A 19470-nucleotide genomic window follows, 5' to 3' on the forward strand; every position below is an offset into this window, starting at 1 on the left:
TAATAAAAACAAAATGTCTTGGTTACTGCCAGACCTAATTAGGAACCCAATTCTTAATCACAAATGTGCACCCATGGTATATGTCTTTGAATTAATGCCTTTCATGACTTCACAAGAAGTTACCGAAGTAGACCAGGAAATCGTACTCTGAGAAAATATTTGTGAACTGCATTTTAATACACACAAATATGCAAGTGTAGATTTGCTCATGTGAAAATCTACTAAACGTTTACAAGTTCACTTTCCCTCCACTTTTTTCCCAACCCTGGAAGAACTTCTACTTCTTCCTTTGTCAGGGGTAAAATTCAAACGTTTCTCAGAATGGGAAAAGATTAGAGAAGAGCTGATGAAAATCCTTAAAACATACAAGTTAGTAGTTTTGCAGAGACTCGCAGGCATTCCAACCCTGGATCTATTGCTTACTGCTTTTTCCAGCCCCAGTATGTAGATCTGCATAAAGGTGGCAAAATAAGGAAATTGCTACAGCAGGGTTTGAAATTGCTAATATTCAAGCCCTACTATAGTATTAGCCCTGCCATTATCAGAGCTCTTACATAATTAGATTGATGCCATAATTTGTCGCTGCACTACATGGCACCAAAGAGACAAGTAGTTTTTTTAATTTTTTTTACAGGGCAAGTAGATTTAAGAAGCAACCTGTCCCATGGACAAGTAGATATTTTATTAATTTCCACACCCTTGCATACATGACTGTAGGAATCAAGGTCTGTGGGTCTACAGGTGTGCTTATGTGTGTTTCGGGCTTCATCTTTGCTTAAATCGGTTAGCTATGTGGATGTGTTAATAGAAGTTGTACGCGTATGGGCACCAACTGGTGTTGTCAGTGTTCGCAATCTAAATATCAGATGTCTTTTCCTACTTCTTTAGTTTTCATATGATAGGAAAATAAGGACAACAATGAAATAAGTAAATAATAATAAAGGAATAAATGAATAAGGAAAATAAAGATATTCCAAATTTGTATTAACAGGTGGAGGAGCTTATGCATACCCATAAAATCGAAATAGCAAATGTCAAACTGGAAGCCGCTAAGAGTAAGAGTGAAAGTGACAGAGGGAAGGAAAAGATTCAAACTGAATTAGACGGTAACATTTATATTATGCATTGTAACCGTTTCAAAGACTTAGATACATTTGTTTGTTTATAAGATGTTAACAGCTTTCCCTAGCTGTGTTGATGATGGACATGTATCAATGCTTTTAATGCTATTAACTGGAATCTTGGCAGAATATGCATATCATAGAAGGCAACCTTATGAACAAAAATGTGTTGCAGTATTTTTTGAGTTATGTTTGGAATTTTTATGTTCATAATTCACAAAATCTGGATTTGAGAATTTTACTGTTCTAAATCTCACTTGCTAAATGTTGGTGTGGTAACATTACTGACAATAAAACTGCTACAAGTGAGCAGCCATTGCGGTATGATGAACTCCCATATAGCCTTATATTGAAGCATTTCTCATACTTTCACAATGACCTTTAGTTTCTATTCTGTACACTGAAATGCTAAACATGGGAACAGTGTACATTGGGTAGCCCAAGCACCCCATCTTGTTGACAGAGTAGGAAAACAGATCCTATAAATGCTGCAATAATTGTATTTTTCTATGTGTTTGCAAAAAATGTTAAACTATGTTTGCAATGTTTACCAACCCAAATTTTACAAATTTTCACAGGTGTAAAAAACATTGCTTCAGGGTTATGGAGACTCAGAGTAATCTACTATCCTTGTAGATTTCCCGGCAAACACAAAGTAATTTTTATGAACTACCAAAAATGAATATTTTCATTTGAACCAAAGGCATAGCCCTGAGACTAGTAGAGTTACTCATTGTTCGTTGGTTGCTCACATTGTCTTAATAATGGTCATTGAAACTTTCTTAGTTTTAGTTGTATTGGTAGTCCGTAACTTGATTTTCTCAAATAAGACAAATAAAACAGTCACCATATTAGGAATGTCCCTTTCCTGGCATAGCAAGTCAAAACACAAGGCTGCACTATGAACATCTTTAGTATGGAAGTTAAAATTAATGAGATCACTGTATTAATGAGATCACTCTATACAACAATTGACATGTAAAGATTTTCAAACAGACCTATTTCTAGGCATTTTCTCCTGTGCAAATGCTCCAAGTTGGCCAATAAATGTTATGTCAGAACATAGGAATATTGAGAAGGCCATGGAAAACAATGGTGTGGCATTGTGATGTAGGTGCCACCATAAACTGTTGTCTTTATCATTCCAGTTTCTCACCCTACAGACACTCCTTACTGCAGAAGTTGTTCTCCTGGAAAGTTAAAGGAGGATTTGCACTTCTTTCTCGGGCCACTGCTGTTGTTATTATTGTGCAATGATGACAGTGGCTGTAGACGGTGGAATCGTCCACAGACCCCATGAGTCTCTCTGTTCTGCCAGAGGCAAAAGTAGTGTGCACGTGATAAGAGAGAGGCAAAAAGCTAAGTATACATCTAACTTCCACAGTCCCCACCGTACATGGATCAGTTGCTGCTGTGACTACAGCTGATTCTGGTATTTACTGACAACAGGAGCAGCAAGAGGAGGAAGCAGCTAAGTGTTGCAAACGTGTAATACATCTCTGTCTCTCAAAAAGTGTTTTTCTTCTTCGAGCAAGTCGTCATGCTACTTGTTTTGCTTTTTAGCACTTCGTACCAAAGATTTGCCTTTTTCTAAGTTCTGTCAGTCACGTGTTACTGTTCTCAATTTATTTGTACTGAATTTGCCAACCTCAGAAGCATGACAGGCTGAATATTCCTTGGTGGTTTTCATTTTCATAACCTGCTGATCGTGGAAGATGTCAGAGACAAATCTTTAACTTGATGAGATCTTGCTGCCATGCTGTGGGTGGCCTATCAAATCGGACTTCTTAGAAGACTTGCATTAAGTAACTGCTGTTTGCCTGCCTTGTAGTATTAGTGTCAGGGACATGAAGCAAATAGAGACCTTTGGCGTCTTTAAATTATATTACCTTTTTGGTTAGACTATGGGGTCATGGGTTTGCCACTCTCTGCAAAGGGCAATAACTGCTGTTTATACCACTTTTTTGTTATGTGTCTGTGGCTCTGTAAATAGCCCTTGCCTTGGCATATTATCAGTGCAGGAGTTGTAAGCATGATAGGGGTATTATACTGCTCCTCTCAAGCAGTTGTTTACTCCTCCACTTGTTTTTAACTTACGGACAGGACATGCAATGATATGAAATGTTATCTTCAATATATCTTCCATTCGTAAAGCTGAGGTAAAGGTTCGGCACTTTGAGAAACAGAAGTATTTAATAGTATGCAAAAAACAGGAAAAGATTATACACAACCTCTACACCAGTATTAGCTATCACTTCCACCTCAGTTGATTCCATGCAAATTTGAATTGATCATTACACCGTATACACATCACAGGGACTTTAAAAAGCATTCCTTTAATCAAACACACTTTTCTACCTGCACCCCTTCAAACAGAAAGCTCACACATAATGCAGACATTAACGTGCCATGCACAACTCTCCATAGCAAGACCCATCCAAACTGCATCTAGCTATCAAATCTGAAACACAGGCTACTAAATGTTTAGCCTCAAACTTTCTTAATGTAAAACGTGCATTTTCCATCTAATACAGAAATCCCGAATGGCTGAAAATTAGAATCCCACCACATAACAATTTACACCTATTATTAGCAGTATTCAAATGCACCTTCCAGTATGTACCTCCACCTGTCCTGCAGCAGACTCTGTCAAATGTGGAAACCTGTTAAAAAAAAAAAACTCACCGCCTTGCCTTCGTATTTAGTCACACATCCCTGTTCCTTGAACACTCCATTCTCAAATTTCTGCGCACCACATTTTCCATTCCATATTCAACACCTAGATACTCTTAAGATTCCAAGATAGTCTGTGCTTTTCCTCTGTTTCCCAACATGAACAAGTTTCAAAGGAGAACAGAATTTTGATTCCTTTTTCACTTCAAATGACCTGGTTTAACTTTTTCAACTGACCTTTGCCCTAGGAAGTGTACAAATATGGCAAACAATGTTTATTAACTAACTGTGGTAAATACATTTTTCAAATATTTTTTGATGTGAAAATATTAAATTTGAACCATCTTGTTCTTGATACGCATTAGAGAAAGATAAAATACATTGTGCTCTTGAACTCCACACGTTGCTGAAATGTTTGTAACACAGATACCAACACCTCACAGTTAACACTCTTGATGCATACACTATGGGGGTTATTACAACTTTGGAGGAGGTGTTAATCCGTCCCAAAAGTGACAGTAAAGTGACGGATATACCACCAGCCGTATTATGAGTTCCATAGGATATAATGGACTCGTAATCCGGCTGGTGGTATATCCGTCACTTTACCGTCACTTTTGGGACGGATTAACACCTCCTCCAAAGTTGTAATAACCCCCTATGTTTCTTCACCATTCGGACTACAATACTGGCCGTAAGTTAGATCCGCATGCATCACCCATAATATTTCTGTTAATGTCAAAATGTCTTTAAGTAATAGCCTTTATATTATCCTGTATAACCAGTCCAAACAAGTCTTCCTCGTGGATTTCCCCACTGAAATTGCACCCCTTTATAAAGTATCCTTCTTTTTCTTCATTTTCATTACCATGTTACCCAAAATTTGCATGCTAGTCACATAAGCCCCCCAAAAAATTATTATCCTCTGGATGCAGTCCATGAAATTTCTATAATTAAAGATTGTTTTGGGTTGATGGCTTACTTTCACTTGTATGGCCTAAATATTTTACTTTTTTTCTGTAGAGTTGACACTATTCTTTCATGAGTGATGGATCTTTATTCACAAGCCACTTCATATTTCTTTTGATATCAGTATGTGTTTCGTCCTCCTTTGTAAAACATCAGCATGTCTACATCTAAGCATTACTCACAGTCTCTCAGATTGCACACCAAATGGTGCACAACCCTTTCAAAATGGAGAATGCTGTTGGTGAAGGCTGTTGCTATTCCCGTAGGGAAATGGAGAAAGCTGTTGCTTACCCCAAAAGGCATCCAATTGACTAGAAACAACCCAGCTAACATTGCAATGAGCAGATAGTGTCTCAATTGTGGGTGCGGTTCAAGTTTTTGATAGGCTGAATTCCAGTACAATGTTACGATCATACTAACATACTGGCAAGCTCATTATTATTTGTTCAAAGGTGACAAGGTTATTATGCTGCCATGCAAAGTGCTCATATGCAAAATCTTTTCAGCCTTCTTAGCCAAAATTGCTAGGAATCACTGGGATATTCATTTTTCTAGTGACTCCTTCTCCTTAGCTATGTCCTTTTCATACAACTTAGCATGCATTTCAAATTCTTTCTTTTGGGCACAGGAAAACATGACTTTAATGTTTTAGCGACTTAGGACCATTTTTCTTTCTTATTTTGTGATGGTCCAGTCATGGTTTCTGAGTGTCTGTGAGAAAATCTCTGCATATTGTGTCACAGCGTCCCACCTTTCCCTTCCACTACTGTCAGGACATATTATTTGCCACAATTTGGCTGATGAAACTCACCTGAATGCATCTGAGCGCTAGCTAAAAGTCTTAAAACTAGGTGGCCAGTTGCAATCTCAATAGAGATCTCATGAAAACAAAGTTCACCCTAAAATTAATCTGCCTACAAATTTAAAAATGGATGGTTTACTGACCTTGTTAACTATAAATCTCCTCATGCTAAACCGTGCCAAATTATTTTCAGTCTAAACCGTGCCAAATCCTTTTTAGTCATCTCGAAAACCTGGAAGATGGTGCAGATAATCAGTTAAGACTACTAAGACCTGTTAGAGTAGATTACAGGCAGTTAATCTTGCCTGATGTTCCTAAGGTTATATTTGCTCCCCTGAAAGTGGTCTTTCATGTGGCGGCCAGTCCTGTGTTGGGCTCCAAAAATGTGGCTATTTTACTAGGCTCTTGTCACCTCAACATTGGGTTGCTTCGGATCCCCACTATATCTATAGCCTGCAACACATACAGCTATCTAATTCAACTCCCAGAATATATGGCACTCAGGATTTACCTTACCAGCACATGGTTATAAGCAAAAAGATCCTCAAGCTGAACCTAGCCAGGTTTCACAGAAAGGATGCTTTCACAATTGCTTACAGGCTATGAAGTGCTTTTCACTCTGAAGTACCTTCACCCATTTCGTTGACAGCTCCACGGCATTAGCAGTGACTATCACACCTCAGCTAAAATGGGATCACTAACATTATTTCCTGTATTTTTTTTATTATTTTTAGAGATCGTTATCTGGTCCCACAGTATCACCTCCAAGAAACCACTGAAGATAAACATAGAGGGTAACACAGCAGCGAGGTCCTTGATCTACCAACATTTTTCCCAGTGATCACTGGTGCAGAAATCAATTGCAAAATGACTTATCTGTGGTGTGAAATAAAATTCCTGTGCACTTGCTGAAACCTGCCTAACACGTCACCTGTTTCTACTTGCACCACAAGCAAATATGTAAAATGTTCTTCACTCTCAGAACTTAAGCAGTGTAACACAATTGTTTCCCCTTGTTTCTACATCTTTTACTGAAAGTCCTAAAGGTAGAATATTCCAGCTTGCGCATGTAAATTGAAAAATCATCATCCATGTCTTGAACTGGAGGTAAAAGGCGCCATTTTCTTAAGGACAGGACCAACCTCCAGAAAACAAGCATGCCAGTTGTTTCCAAACATGTTCTTTTTTGGTAGTACCCACCTAAATACAATACAAAAGGCAACATAACAGCATCTAACAAACAGTGCTGCGGTGTTTGATTTGACCTTCTACACCCCTGTGTGGTAGAGCAAGCCATGAAGGAAAAGTGGCTTGTCGGGTTGAAAGTATACAAAGATTTAAAAAAAAGATGCACTGTTTCTTTAATGTCTCCTAGGATGCACAGTACTGGCAGTGTGCTTCACAGCCTCAGTTAATTTTGAAGGAACTATGCAAAATATAAAATTAATGGAAATGTCTTTTGCTGTTGTAATGTTTCACAACAGAGGAGGAAAGAAAGTTGTTTATAAATACATAGTTCATTGTATCAAGTAATCATGTTATGTCTCCAGTGAAGGTACCTACGATGCAGAACTAGGATTACATGTATGACATTTCCTTCTGCATGATAAGAGCTTCACTTATAGTCATAAATGTGAATAGAATAGCAAGATTATCCAAAAACATTTGGTTGTCATAAACAGTAGCAAAATACACACTTGGGTAGGGTTCACTGACTGACAGTCACATTGATATTCCATTGATTTAACTTGGCCTTTGGTAACTAGCTGCAATAATTTAATCCACCAATGACTGGACACACAGAGGAGCCTCTAGGAGGGAGGCGAGTTATCCTCATTCACCAGAAAATGGAACAAATCTGTTTAATTATGAAAGTTTATGTGATGCAATCACTAGCAATGAAATTAAAACACTGTAGTATAACTAAGGAACACTCCCAAACAACCCTGACTAACTCTGAGTCCCTGAAAAGGTCAGGGATTTTGTCAAGAGACCAAAGGGGTCACATGATGTTTCCAAACTAGAGGTGTTCGAAAGAATGAAGAAAAATAGAAAGATCATTCTCTGTGCCAACGTATCTTATACTAGGCCATGTGGGTACATAGACAGAGATTGTTACAAACCTTAGCCCGTATTGTTTTCCGAACAAACATCAGATTACACTAATTCAACATTGCATTCATTGGTCAACTTTGAGCATTTCTTGTAATTTTTATTATTGTAATACCTTGTAACATACATCAAAAATATGACAGAAAAAAGTCAGATGCTAAGAAAGGTGTTATAATACATTGACATATTACCTTGCCCCGAGGATTAAGTAAATTTTCCGGTATCCAGTTCATAGAATAAATGGATATTTGGGAATCTGTTACAAATGTTAAGCTAAATTCTGGTGTGATTGTTTTAAACACATTTTAAGCAGCTTAGTCCCTGTCAAATCTACCTTTATGGTTCACAGTTGTTTGTTAACAAACAGGCAATGTACTGCTCTGATGTGCAAACCTCCAGCAGTGCAATAAAGAAGCATGGTCTCAAAATGTGCCTCTGCCAGCTACTAACTGCTGAGAAATGGCTTAGGAGAAAAACATCTGAAAAACTAGACTTCCCTCTTATTAGTTGTCTGACAGTTGTAATTCTGCTTGGAGATCCTGGGCAGTTTGATGTCACTGCACAGTTGTTATAAACTATTCCTGTAGAATAATGATGCTATTTGTGTATTACAGTAAATAGAGATGTCACAGTCACACTATAATAAGGAAATTGATTACAACAATTTTATAAAGGTATTACAGAAATCCATGTTTTTTATAAAATGTGTAAGTGCTATTACAAGGACAGGTATATGCTTGTAATACATACTCTCAAAATGTGCATGTTAAGTTGTCCATCAAATTGTTGTATTAACTGTTTCTTGTAATCAACATATTAAATACCTCTAAAAATAGTACTGAGGTCAGATAATGACATTCTGAAGGCAACACTTGATCGCCATAAAGAGCTCTTGGCTGAAAAGGATCGTGAGATAGTACGAAAAGTGCAAGCAGCCAATGAATCCGCCTTCAAAACCATCACAGAACACCAGGAAGAAAAGTAAGCAATTCCTTAATGCTCTCTCACAGTATAGTTTCCAACCCGTCTTAAATATTTGTATTTTAACCTTTTGATTTAATCTATGGTTTTCATTTGTGCTCTGCAGTTGCCTTTTGTTGGGATGAGCTCCATGAATTTAAATAATTCATTTGGTATTATTAGAAATTATAAGACTTGATTTGAAACGTTAGTCTTTCATGAGAAAGGTTGAACATGATGGCACTTCTGTGCTCCCGCACTCGAGATGTGCTGTATGTTTTGTAAAAATGTTTTTGATGCATTAGCAGACTGATGAGATCAAAAATGTGTAGTGCATATGATGGCCAAGTATCCTAATTTAAATTTTCTGCTCTTATGATGGATTTTGTTTATTTTAATTGTAACATTACTTAAGAGCGTTCCAGCATATCCATGCCAAACATTTTAACCTTTGTATCAAACTGTAAAACGTCTTTAAAATGGACCTGACTGCACAGACTCCTGAGCAATCAATCCTGAGAGGGAAGATTGAACATAAATGCAATAGTTAAACTCAGTAATATATTTGATGAGCTTGGGGGGGTGGGGAGGAGAGTTATAATTGTTTTTTTTTTTGTTTTTTTTTGCTTTTTAGATTCACCTTGCAAAATGAAAAATTTTGTTATCTGCTTCCCCTTCACGTACATGTTGCTTTTGCCTCAGAATTTGTTCTGTTCAGTTGGTAAAACACACCATTCTTGGAATCACAAAGTTGCAATTTCTTTGATACTCCAGTCCCAGCTGAAAAGTAGGTTATTGCAGTTGAACCTATTCCCTTATTGAACCAATGTATAGGGATAGCACTTGTAGTTTGATCTTAGTTGATCTGAAAATCTAATGGCATTGGTGGTATTGTCCCTTGAACGTGATCAAGTGGGAACCCTATGGAGGCCATCCCTAAAATGCCAGCAGAAATCCATCAGTGTACTTTGGATTCTTCAAGAAAATGTCTGCACTTAACTCTTCTGGAGCTGAGGATAGTGTAGCTATCTCCCAAGGTTTTTGTCTTGAAATTTGGTGGAACCAATACAGATACTGAATGAATAGCTATGATTACTTACTTTTACCCAAATGTAGGAGCTGAATTGGGACTGCCAGAAAGCACTAACCTTGTACTCTGGATCTGACAGTAGTGATGCACTGTTCCATATCTTACCACCTCCATCAGTGACCACATAATACAAGAATATGATGGTCAGTAGTAGAAATTGGGAAAGGGATAAAAGAAAACAGGCACTGAAACCCAGCATTCTAGCTCCTCACATCTGCTGAGAACTGATGTCTGTGGGGCAAAGGCAGTAGGAGATATCTTGGTAGCCTGCCTTGAAAGTCCTACCTTTTTTGTGACAGCAAAATTGTATACCTTACCTGTCTCTTTGTATCCACCTCTTTGTGTTTTATTATGAAACTTGCTATCCCTGAAACATAAACATAAGAGATGAGTACCTTTTATTTAAGCTTTGTAACCATCTGCTATCTGGTGAAGGTAAACTTAGTCTGCTCAACTCTTGTGCCACAGTTAAAGGAGTTCTGTACATTCTGTTGATCACATACTATGACTGTATGCGCAAGCATATAAACACATCCTTTGTAACTGTTATCTTGACCTGAGAATTCTTCCCTTTCTGTTACATCGTACAGCAACTGATACAAAGAACAGTTACTGAAGTTTTATCAGTGTTTAAAGTCATTTGTTCAAAATAGTTCAAAGTCTGTTTCTCAACATGTCTTGGTTTTTCATAATACTTCTCTACATTCACAAACTGTCTTCCAGCAAATACTCGAAAAAGGAACTGTTCATTGCAAAACAAAATCCAGAAGCTCAAATCTCAGGTTCTTGACTACAGCATCCTTTTAGCATGATTGCCTACGAGGATGCCATGAAACATGAAAGTTGACAACAGATGATCTATGATGGCACCACTGTTTCTAAATAAAGGGATCGTTAAGAGCTGCTGGAAAATGTAGTTGGTTATCAGAGTGCCATTGGGTAGTGCTTTCTCCACGTAGTTAAAGCCTTGCCCCAGGCAGCATAGACACTTTCTTCCATGAAAGGGCCTCGCCCTGAGCAAGTTTGGAGTAATGCGTCCCACTAAACCATAAGTGGTAAGCAAGGCCTCTTGATTGAGCCCTCAGCATAGGGGCAAAATGAAATGTGCTTATAGGTCATAGACAACAAGAGGAATATTGGCAGATCGGCTAGTAGGATCTCGTCCCAGAAATGAGGTGAGCTAGTGCTTCATCCCAACGTTAAATGGAACTGCTGTTCTATAGTCAAGTTCACTGTGAAAGAATTAATAACTGTTTTTGGAATATTCATTAATCCTTCATTATATATTTCCTGCCATTGCAATAATAATTCAAAAGATATTGAAAAACCTTGATTGCTGCAGATTAATTTAAAATCTGAGCTTAATTTATTTCAGGTATTCACCTTCATTTTCAATCTTGTGGATAAAACAACAAAGCTGTCCTACTCCACCCAGCTCTCCTGCTTCCAAGTCTGCATACTTTGAGTCTGTGTATCTGGAAAGTAAGATTAGCTTACGTCAGTACTCTTACTCTGACTTGATCGACTCCAGTTTATCTTTCAGAAATATTGTGCACTACGATTCTGCACTCAAGGCATATTCTAACGATTGTGATAAGTCAGTGGCTCCATACCCATGTTTGTGGTGGAAAGGTCTGCAACAGTCATCAGTTTTGGGACACACCTTTGATACTTATTTGGATGTCTGAAACAAGCTCACTCTGTCTAGCTTCTTAAAATGCTTAAAGACCTTTCTGTTTCTAAAATAAAATCATTTTGCCTCTGTGGTGCTAATTTTGTATCCTCTACTTAGAATAAAGTAGTTGTTTTCTAAAGATCCTTTAATTACAGGTGCCTACAGTAAGGTGTGTAACATAGGTGAAAGTAAAATGCTCCTCTTCAATAGACTAGATATCCCTCTAGCAGCTCGGAGACCCACAACAAAAGCATCATATTCCATTAGGTATTTTCTAGATGGCATTGTGACTGATCTCTAAACACTCTAGAGTTGTAAGTGGCAAGCTTCCTTTAGTTTACTGTTGTGCTTGTGGGTAGTTGTATGACTGTAGGAACAGTAAAATGATATTGCATTGCTCACTGAGGCCTGTCTATAATTCCTGGGCCAAGCCTTTATTTTTCTAACACTGGTAGGTAGACTTATAAGTCCTTTAGAAAAAAATTCTCATGGTGTGTTTTTCTGGTCTCTCTGAGGGTCTTGTTTTTAAAATGAGTACGTCGAGACATACAATCTTAATTCGGAAGATAGCCTTATTGTTGCCCATCACTTCAGCAAGGAGATTGGGAGCTCTGCTTTTGCTTTCAGATTTGTCCCCTGGTTATCTCGGCTCTGTTTATAATATTAACTAAATGCAAAGTAAAGTTGAGTCAAAACCTCCTTTCTGCTGATAGTCATTTTAGAGTTCCAACCATCTCAAGTTCATCCATATCCAGCCGTCTAATGAGGAGCAGGAAGCATGAATGGACAAAGCCATCCAATCATGAGCAAAGGGCAGATGCGAACCCACTTTTTAGTATATGTTCAAGTATTGGTTGCAATGCTGCCTACAACGCTCCGCAAAAGTGGTCTTAGGGAGACTGCAAAATTATCTCCACGTGGCAGCACTCAAAACATGACTGGCACTTGCCAAAAGCCTTCAACTTTGGGTTTCAAGTTGATCACGACTCATTATCCTTCCCCATGCATTTTATTCAATTTGGTCTATTTTAGCAGTTGCATTTCTTCCAGTGAAGTTAAGTTGATAACTATTCACTCTTCATGAGCTCTTTAATTTAACTCAACTATATTTAAGGGATTTAGGCATCAACTTCCATCACACTGAACAGCACTGATAGGGATATACCTTGGTTTTGGCAACTTTAATGTCTGCACTGTATAAACTAAAGCTACTCAATGTATGGCATAGCGGTCGCTTTCGACCTTCCCGACCTTCACATTCGACTCCCTGGTGAACAGCAACACTGAGCTGCTGTTTACCTGGCACTAACATTCAGAAAAAAAGGTAAATGGCAAAGCATTTCTCTACACATTACCTGAAGTAAAGGAAAAACTCAGATGGTGTGCTGCACCACTTATTTTTAGAAAAACATTTGCTTAAAGATGGCCTGCAACAAACATATAAAAATAGGATAAGACCTCTACTAAAATTAAAAAGTTATTTATTTGACGTGCAGAAATATTTCAATTTGATAAATAACTTTATATCAGTGCATTGAGAGGCATTTATTAAAAGTGATTGTCTTCAAACATGAACTTAGAAACATTCATGCATCCCCCTGTCCTGACTATGGTGCAATTTGTGAACCAAGAACTAAGTTAGTTCTGATGTTCTCCCTCTGTGTGGCCTAGGTTGTTTTGTACGTGGAATAGCATTAAGGGCTATTAACTCGAGCACAAGAGAGGGGTCTGTACAACACACATCGTAAACTCATATATTTCAAGATGTTCTAGTATGTGATAAGGAGAAAAATGAAATAAACCTATGGTCTAGGATCACAGTTTGTTCAAGCGAGGAAGCCAAAAACTTGACATTTTTTGGTTTCACACTGTACAGTTTAGCCACTAGATTGGTATCCCTTTCTTTCGGTTTACATTAAAATAATTCTTTGTTTTAATTATTGGCACATGAGGTTAGAATATGAGTGGTAGACCGAAGCTACATGAAGGTGTGGCTTATTTTGGGTTTGAGGATTCAAGAGAAGCTCGAGCTGAGCCAAAGCCCTGCATCTGGATCGAGCTTAGCTCTTGCCTTTACTGGTTTGCCCACCACCATCATATAGTGTCAATTAAGGGTAGAAAGGCATATAAAGGACATGATTTGACCATTATAAAAGAGTTGTAAGGAAGGAGCACTAAACCACACCGCAGGACTCTTTAAGGTCTATGGACTATGAGATTGGGTGTTCTCTCTTCCGTGGGTAAAATCAAATGTTTACTTGAGTTACAATACCGTTTTCTTATTGCATACTTACTGACAATGTTTAGTTTGATTTAAGTTTTTCCTATCACTGTAAATATAAAGGAGCAGAGAAATGTATCGGTGGTCCCCAAAGTGGGTTATTTTAAACAAATTGGCTGTCCCACTGGAGGGCGACAAAAGACCTAAAAAATTAAGTAAACTTTGGCACTGCAAAGCTACTGAAGGGAAGAATTGACACGGTAGGCTACTAATTCCATCATGCACCAGTAACCCACTTGGGGGCCCACTGGAGGGCAAGATTGACATTGTGAAAAGCAATCAGTAATCAGCAATAGTTTGTTAGGGTGCACAAAGCAATTACCTGTGAACAAGGACTATGACAGTACTAAACGGGTCAGGTGAAAATGGTTGGCAAGGGACTCACCAGGTTTATTTTAGCCTTAATAAATAAAGTGCCTGAATGAACGTGCATTTCTATTTTGGGGCAATGTGGATGATATATAATATTACCATGTGGCGGTCCAAGATTGAGACCAAGATTCTATAGAAAGAGTGTTTTTTGTTTTGCTAATAACTTTGGCTCCGCTTGACGAATCTTCACATAATTTTCCAAGAAACTTCAATGCTCACTTGAGCTGCTATGTGGAAAGCTTTGGGGTGATCAGTCCAGGGGTGGTCCCCAAAACACTTTCCCCATGCATATTTCCATAGGGAAAATTGAACAGCGATAGCGCTGAAACTACGGGATGGAATTATACCAAATTTGGCAGAAAAAAGTAGGACCTGGTCCAGAAAGTTACCCTTTTTTGTTTTGATATAAATCCATTCAGTAGTTTTTGAGAAATTAAAAGGAAAACAAGTTTGTATATTTAGGGACGTGAAGGTTTCGTGACCCCTCCTGATCTCACCTGAGATCTTACTGGCTGTCAACACTTCAACCAGAAAGTGTTGGCAGCCATCTTGGGACTCAGCATTTGAGTCCCAGAACAAATTTATTTTGCCTGCTCTGCAGCAGTTCAGGTGGAAAAAAAAATGAAGAGCAGGGTCCTGGGGGCATTCTTTAATAGTAATGAGGGGTTGCAGCCTGGCCTCCCCGGGGCAAAAATAATCAGTGGCGTTGGGGGTGCCTCTTGGCCTCCCCCACAGCCCCTGGGACCTCCACTTCCATGGGGCTTCAATCAAAGAAATAAGGGGGGGCATCCGGCCCACCCAGCTGCCCTCGGAACCAACACCTGTCTGATGCTCTATGAAATAAAAAGGGGGGGGTGACTGCCTCCTGCCCCAGGGACCACCACCTCCCCAGGTCAAAGATGAAAAAATAGTTAAGCCCCTTAAGCCCTGGGGACCACTACCTCCCTGGGACTATAATTGTAGGACGGGCGCCGCACTTCAAGGAGCCATTGATGGCCCTGGAGACCGCCATCCCCCAGGGCTGGCTCCTGCTATGTCCTGGTATTCCCACCCACGGGGCTTAGTTGTTTGCTGTGGTTTGGCTGCAGCTTTGACTGCTGCAGCCAAGTCACAGCAAACACTCCACTTTTTGACAGCAGGACCTGTTTTCATCTCTGTTCTCTATACACAGGTATACATGCAGGGAACAGAGATGAAAGCTTTGCTTCAGCAAGCACGGAGCTGCCTGCTGAAGCAATGGGACCGGAGGGGAGGCCTTGAGGCTCCCCCCACGGTCCCACATAGCCCGTAAAGGGCATATATCCAAATGAATAAAATAACAAATTGGTCAGGGATCGCAGGGGAAGCCTTGAAGCTTCCCCTGCGATTTACCCCTGCGTTCACAGACATCCCATAAAGGGCTAAGGGAAAAAAAAGACTAAAAAAAATAATAGCTCAAGTGTGAAAGCCATAGACCTTAACACCTCACTTTGAGGGTTCGAGTCCAGCCAGACTTGTTTCTCTCTCTCTTTTTTATTTTTCAACTACAAATCTTTAAGGCTCATACTGAAAGGTGATCTTACTGTTTTTTAATTTACAAATACATTTCTTTCAATTTGTGCAGAAATCTAATTCTAAGTATATCATCCATCAAAGTCTAAAAACTATCTGCATCTCTCTCTCTCTCTCTCTCTCTCTCTCTCTGTCATTCTCCCACTCAAACTCTCACATACCCACTCACAGACCCACTGACACCCTATGCAGCCACTCATAGACCTGTACTGACACACCCACTAAGCCACTGATTCACACACACTCAGAGTTTCTCACAGCCACTCTCACCCCCAGATACACCTTCTTACACCTATTCTCAAACCCAGAGGGCCATGTGCAGAGTAGGGTTGGGTTGTTGGGGGTGGGTGTGGGGTGGAGAGAATCGGCAGCAGGGACTGGCTGCATGCCTGACCTTGCAGGCAAACCCTGCTGCGCACAGGCAAAGGCAGAGTATATTGTGCAAGGTTGGGTGCTTCTAGAGGATTGGACTCAGGACCTGGCGCAGGCCAAAGTCCATGTACTTTGGTGGTAAGGTTAACATATAGTAATGAAAATTACTATATGTTAAAAAAAAAACCATAGAAATTCACTGAAAAAAGCAAAGGTTACAGGGACGTTATAGTTAGGCTCACATTTAATCGTACAAAACCATAGAAATTCACAATTATACTTTGAAAATTACTATATGTTAAAAAAAAAAACATAGAAATTCACTGAAAAAAGCAAAGGTTACAGGGACGTTATAGTTAGGCTCACATTTTAATCGTACAAAACCATAGAAATTCACAATTATACTTTGTATAGTATAACTTGTGCCCTAGGATAACTATAAATTGCACCCTTGTCATTCACTGCTAATTACCCCTTAAATTACAGCACTTATGACATCTTTGATAACATCATTAATAATATTAATTTAATATTTGCACTAACATTTTTGAGAAAAAACTGCGCATGGCGAGGGTATGAGTTAGTTACCTTAGGGCATGAGTTATAGTTACTTGAGGTAACTATAACTGGTGAATTTCTATGGTTTCATATGTTTAAAATGTGAGCCTAACTATAGCATCCCAGTAACCTTTGTTTTTTTAAAGTAAAAATGTATAGAATGTGAGCGTGCAGTAACATTGATCCTATTAAACTATGTAATTTCAGATTAGAATTGGAAAACAGAATAGCAGTCTTGGAGCGAGAGAAACTGGAAAGAGACTCAATGAGGATGGCCGATATAAACCAACTGGAAGAAAAAATACGTTCTGCTCAGAATATTGAAGAGAATACCAGAAAGGAACTTCAGACCCTCAGGTTAGATGTTTGTGGAGCAAGTATGTTGAGAAAGGACCAAGTAAACAATATGTCTTGTGTGGCACAATAATAGTAGAAAGAGTTTGTCAAAAGCATTCCTTGACAACTATTCAGTAATGTGCAAGTGAAAATTACGGGATTCACTTTCTAATGATGTACACTTTACATCTTGTAGGTCTAAAGTTCAACAACAAACTATATACATTGAACAGCTGGAAAAGGAGAGGAATGAGGATGAAGATCTTAAACAGGTGAGTGTGATTGGATTGTTTGCGCTTTTAGATTTAGGGCCTCATTTAAAGTTTTGTGGACTGACTTCCAGACTACTGATGCAGAGGAGATCTAACTTTAGCTAGCTATTCGTTTGGAATTAAGCACAGAAGGTTTGTGAAAGTGCTTTCACAGACACAGCAGGTGACACCCATTTGGAGAAAGTGGGCAATGCTGGTCAGTCTGCCAATATTTTTTTGTTTGTGTTTCAGAAACAAAACCCATTTACATCCTTTTTGTTCCTAGGTTGACAGTACATTTGCCATTAGTTTGGTAAATTTTGCACAAATGAAAGTTTTAATTGACAATATCTGTTATTGACTGACTGCTTCGTATTGTTTTTCTAGATTAGTTTTTAACAAGTGTTATATTTTTGATACTACGGTCTGTAGGAATATTGAACACAAGTACCTTACAGGTGTGGTGAACTGCAAAGCACATACGGCCCAACATTGATGTCCATTCTAGATTGTGCATGAGACTGTTGCATGGAACAGATGTTGCTGGACTGATTCAACAATGCATTTAAGTGCTTAGATATGAACCAGTGAAAGTCTATAATTGTGTGTGTGTTTTATTTAGTGCTTGGGTTTCTGTGATTTTTACCACTTTGTGTTGTGGTGTGGTGTGCTTCTACATAATCTCCCCAAAACAATGAATCTCTATAAAGATATCATGGCTCAAATCTTTATATGTGGTCGCTGTAAATTGTTGAATGTAATGGAAGTGTCTACATTTTTTTCTAACATTTGATGTCCTGTCCATCAGTTTACTAAACATAACTTAAGCAGTAGATTTAGATAAGCTGGTTTACGTTTTTAGCATATTCATTTTTTCTTAACACACATGCCAGTTCCACTGTTTAAAACAAGTAGGGATCCAGGACTGTGTCTTTAACAGATAACCAAGAATATGTAACATTAAATTGTCAAGATTGCATCTAATATTACAAAGTTGGCTCATCATTACTTAAGTTGTGACAGTGAATGAGAAAATGGATGCTGGAGAATATTTAGTGATCCGTTACTCTCCACACTAAACGCTGGGTGACTTCCCAACACCTGACAAATCCTTCTCTGCTAGGAACTCTGGTAATTCCCTGCTTGTTTAAGAGTCACATGGTCACTCTCATGGTCAACCCTAATACATCTTGGTTGCCTTGACTTTGTGACTTGCCATTGGCCCTAATCATGCGCTAACAGCCTGTATCTATAGCCACTTGATTCCCATGAGCAGTAGGTGGTTCAGTACTTGGTCATTATTGCCTCTGTTCTTCAGGAGGCACAGAGGAATTAACTTTATTGAGAGCATTACTGTATCTCTGCTAACTATCACATTGACTGAGCAATAGCTCATGACACTGAAGGCAAAAAAATTGGTCAGTGTGGACAGCTTAGAGGCAGACAATAAAGCAGGTCAGAGAAGCTCCTGATTTTTTTATTGCTCTGTAGTGTCACTTTTGAAATCTCCGGAATGTAAAAAGTACTCTGTTAGCTTACCTTTATTCTGCCACCTAGTCCACATTTGTAATGCCACAGGTGCCATCCTTTGTTCTTAATTTGGTTGCGTATTATATGTACAGTTTGTTTTGAATATTACTTTAAAGCCTGTATAAAAATATAATTGTGAATCTCCATTTGTGCTGTGGGTTTTCAATGCAGAACCTTTACTCGTAGATAGATTTCACATTTCCTAAAGTACATGTGCATTGCTAGACGTTTTCTACATTTTCTGTGCAAATGGAAATGTTCTTGGTGGCTTTGGTATTCAATCTCTGACTTTCTTTATTTGAGGGATTAAAAAACCCTTGAAAAATAGCTTGTTGCTTATTTGATTATTTTTCCTTGGTCTCAAAAGGCTGGTAGTCATTTAGGGCCAGATGTACCAAAGGATTTTACCAATTCTGTCTCTATGGGAAAATGCTTTAGTAAATATGGCCCTTACAGTCTTGCAACAGCAAATGTGTTTCACTTCATAGCAATATTGATGGAATCATTTATTGACTACCCGAACTGCTGATTTGTACATTACTTTGACATCTTCTATCCACAGCAAATCAATGACTTACAGATTCAGGTGGCTTCTCTTTCCGAGTCTGAATCTAACTTGCTGAACATCAATCAGAAGCTGAGAGAAATGATGGATATGTTGAAGCAGGAAAATCGAGATGCAAGAATTCAAAGTGAAAAGGTTCAACAAGATGCAGAAAGGTATGTGTTTATCCTTCTTACAGAGTCACACCAAATTATTATTCTGTTTTAAATGTGTTGTATATCTACCTTACGAAAATTATCTTTAATATTCAAT

The 19470-nt window shown here is 38.6% G+C and overlaps 1 protein-coding gene across 4 annotated transcripts in view; it reads left to right on the forward strand.

The window, feature by feature from the left end:
• CEP83 (centrosomal protein 83) overlaps positions 1–19470 on the forward strand; it is a 188837-nt gene that overhangs the window by 85895 nt on the left and 83472 nt on the right. For all 4 annotated transcript variants that reach the window (XM_069229113.1, XM_069229114.1, XM_069229116.1 and 1 more), the window contains 5 exons: positions 992–1106; positions 8514–8658; positions 16744–16893; positions 17069–17144; positions 19216–19373. In XM_069229113.1, the coding sequence (XP_069085214.1) occupies positions 992–1106; positions 8514–8658; positions 16744–16893; positions 17069–17144; positions 19216–19373 (644 nt within the window). The remainder of the gene's footprint in view (positions 1–991; positions 1107–8513; positions 8659–16743; positions 16894–17068; positions 17145–19215; positions 19374–19470) is intronic.

Source organism: Pleurodeles waltl, chromosome 4_1, assembly GCF_031143425.1.
Source record: "Pleurodeles waltl isolate 20211129_DDA chromosome 4_1, aPleWal1.hap1.20221129, whole genome shotgun sequence".
NCBI lineage: Eukaryota > Metazoa > Chordata > Amphibia > Caudata > Salamandridae > Pleurodeles > Pleurodeles waltl.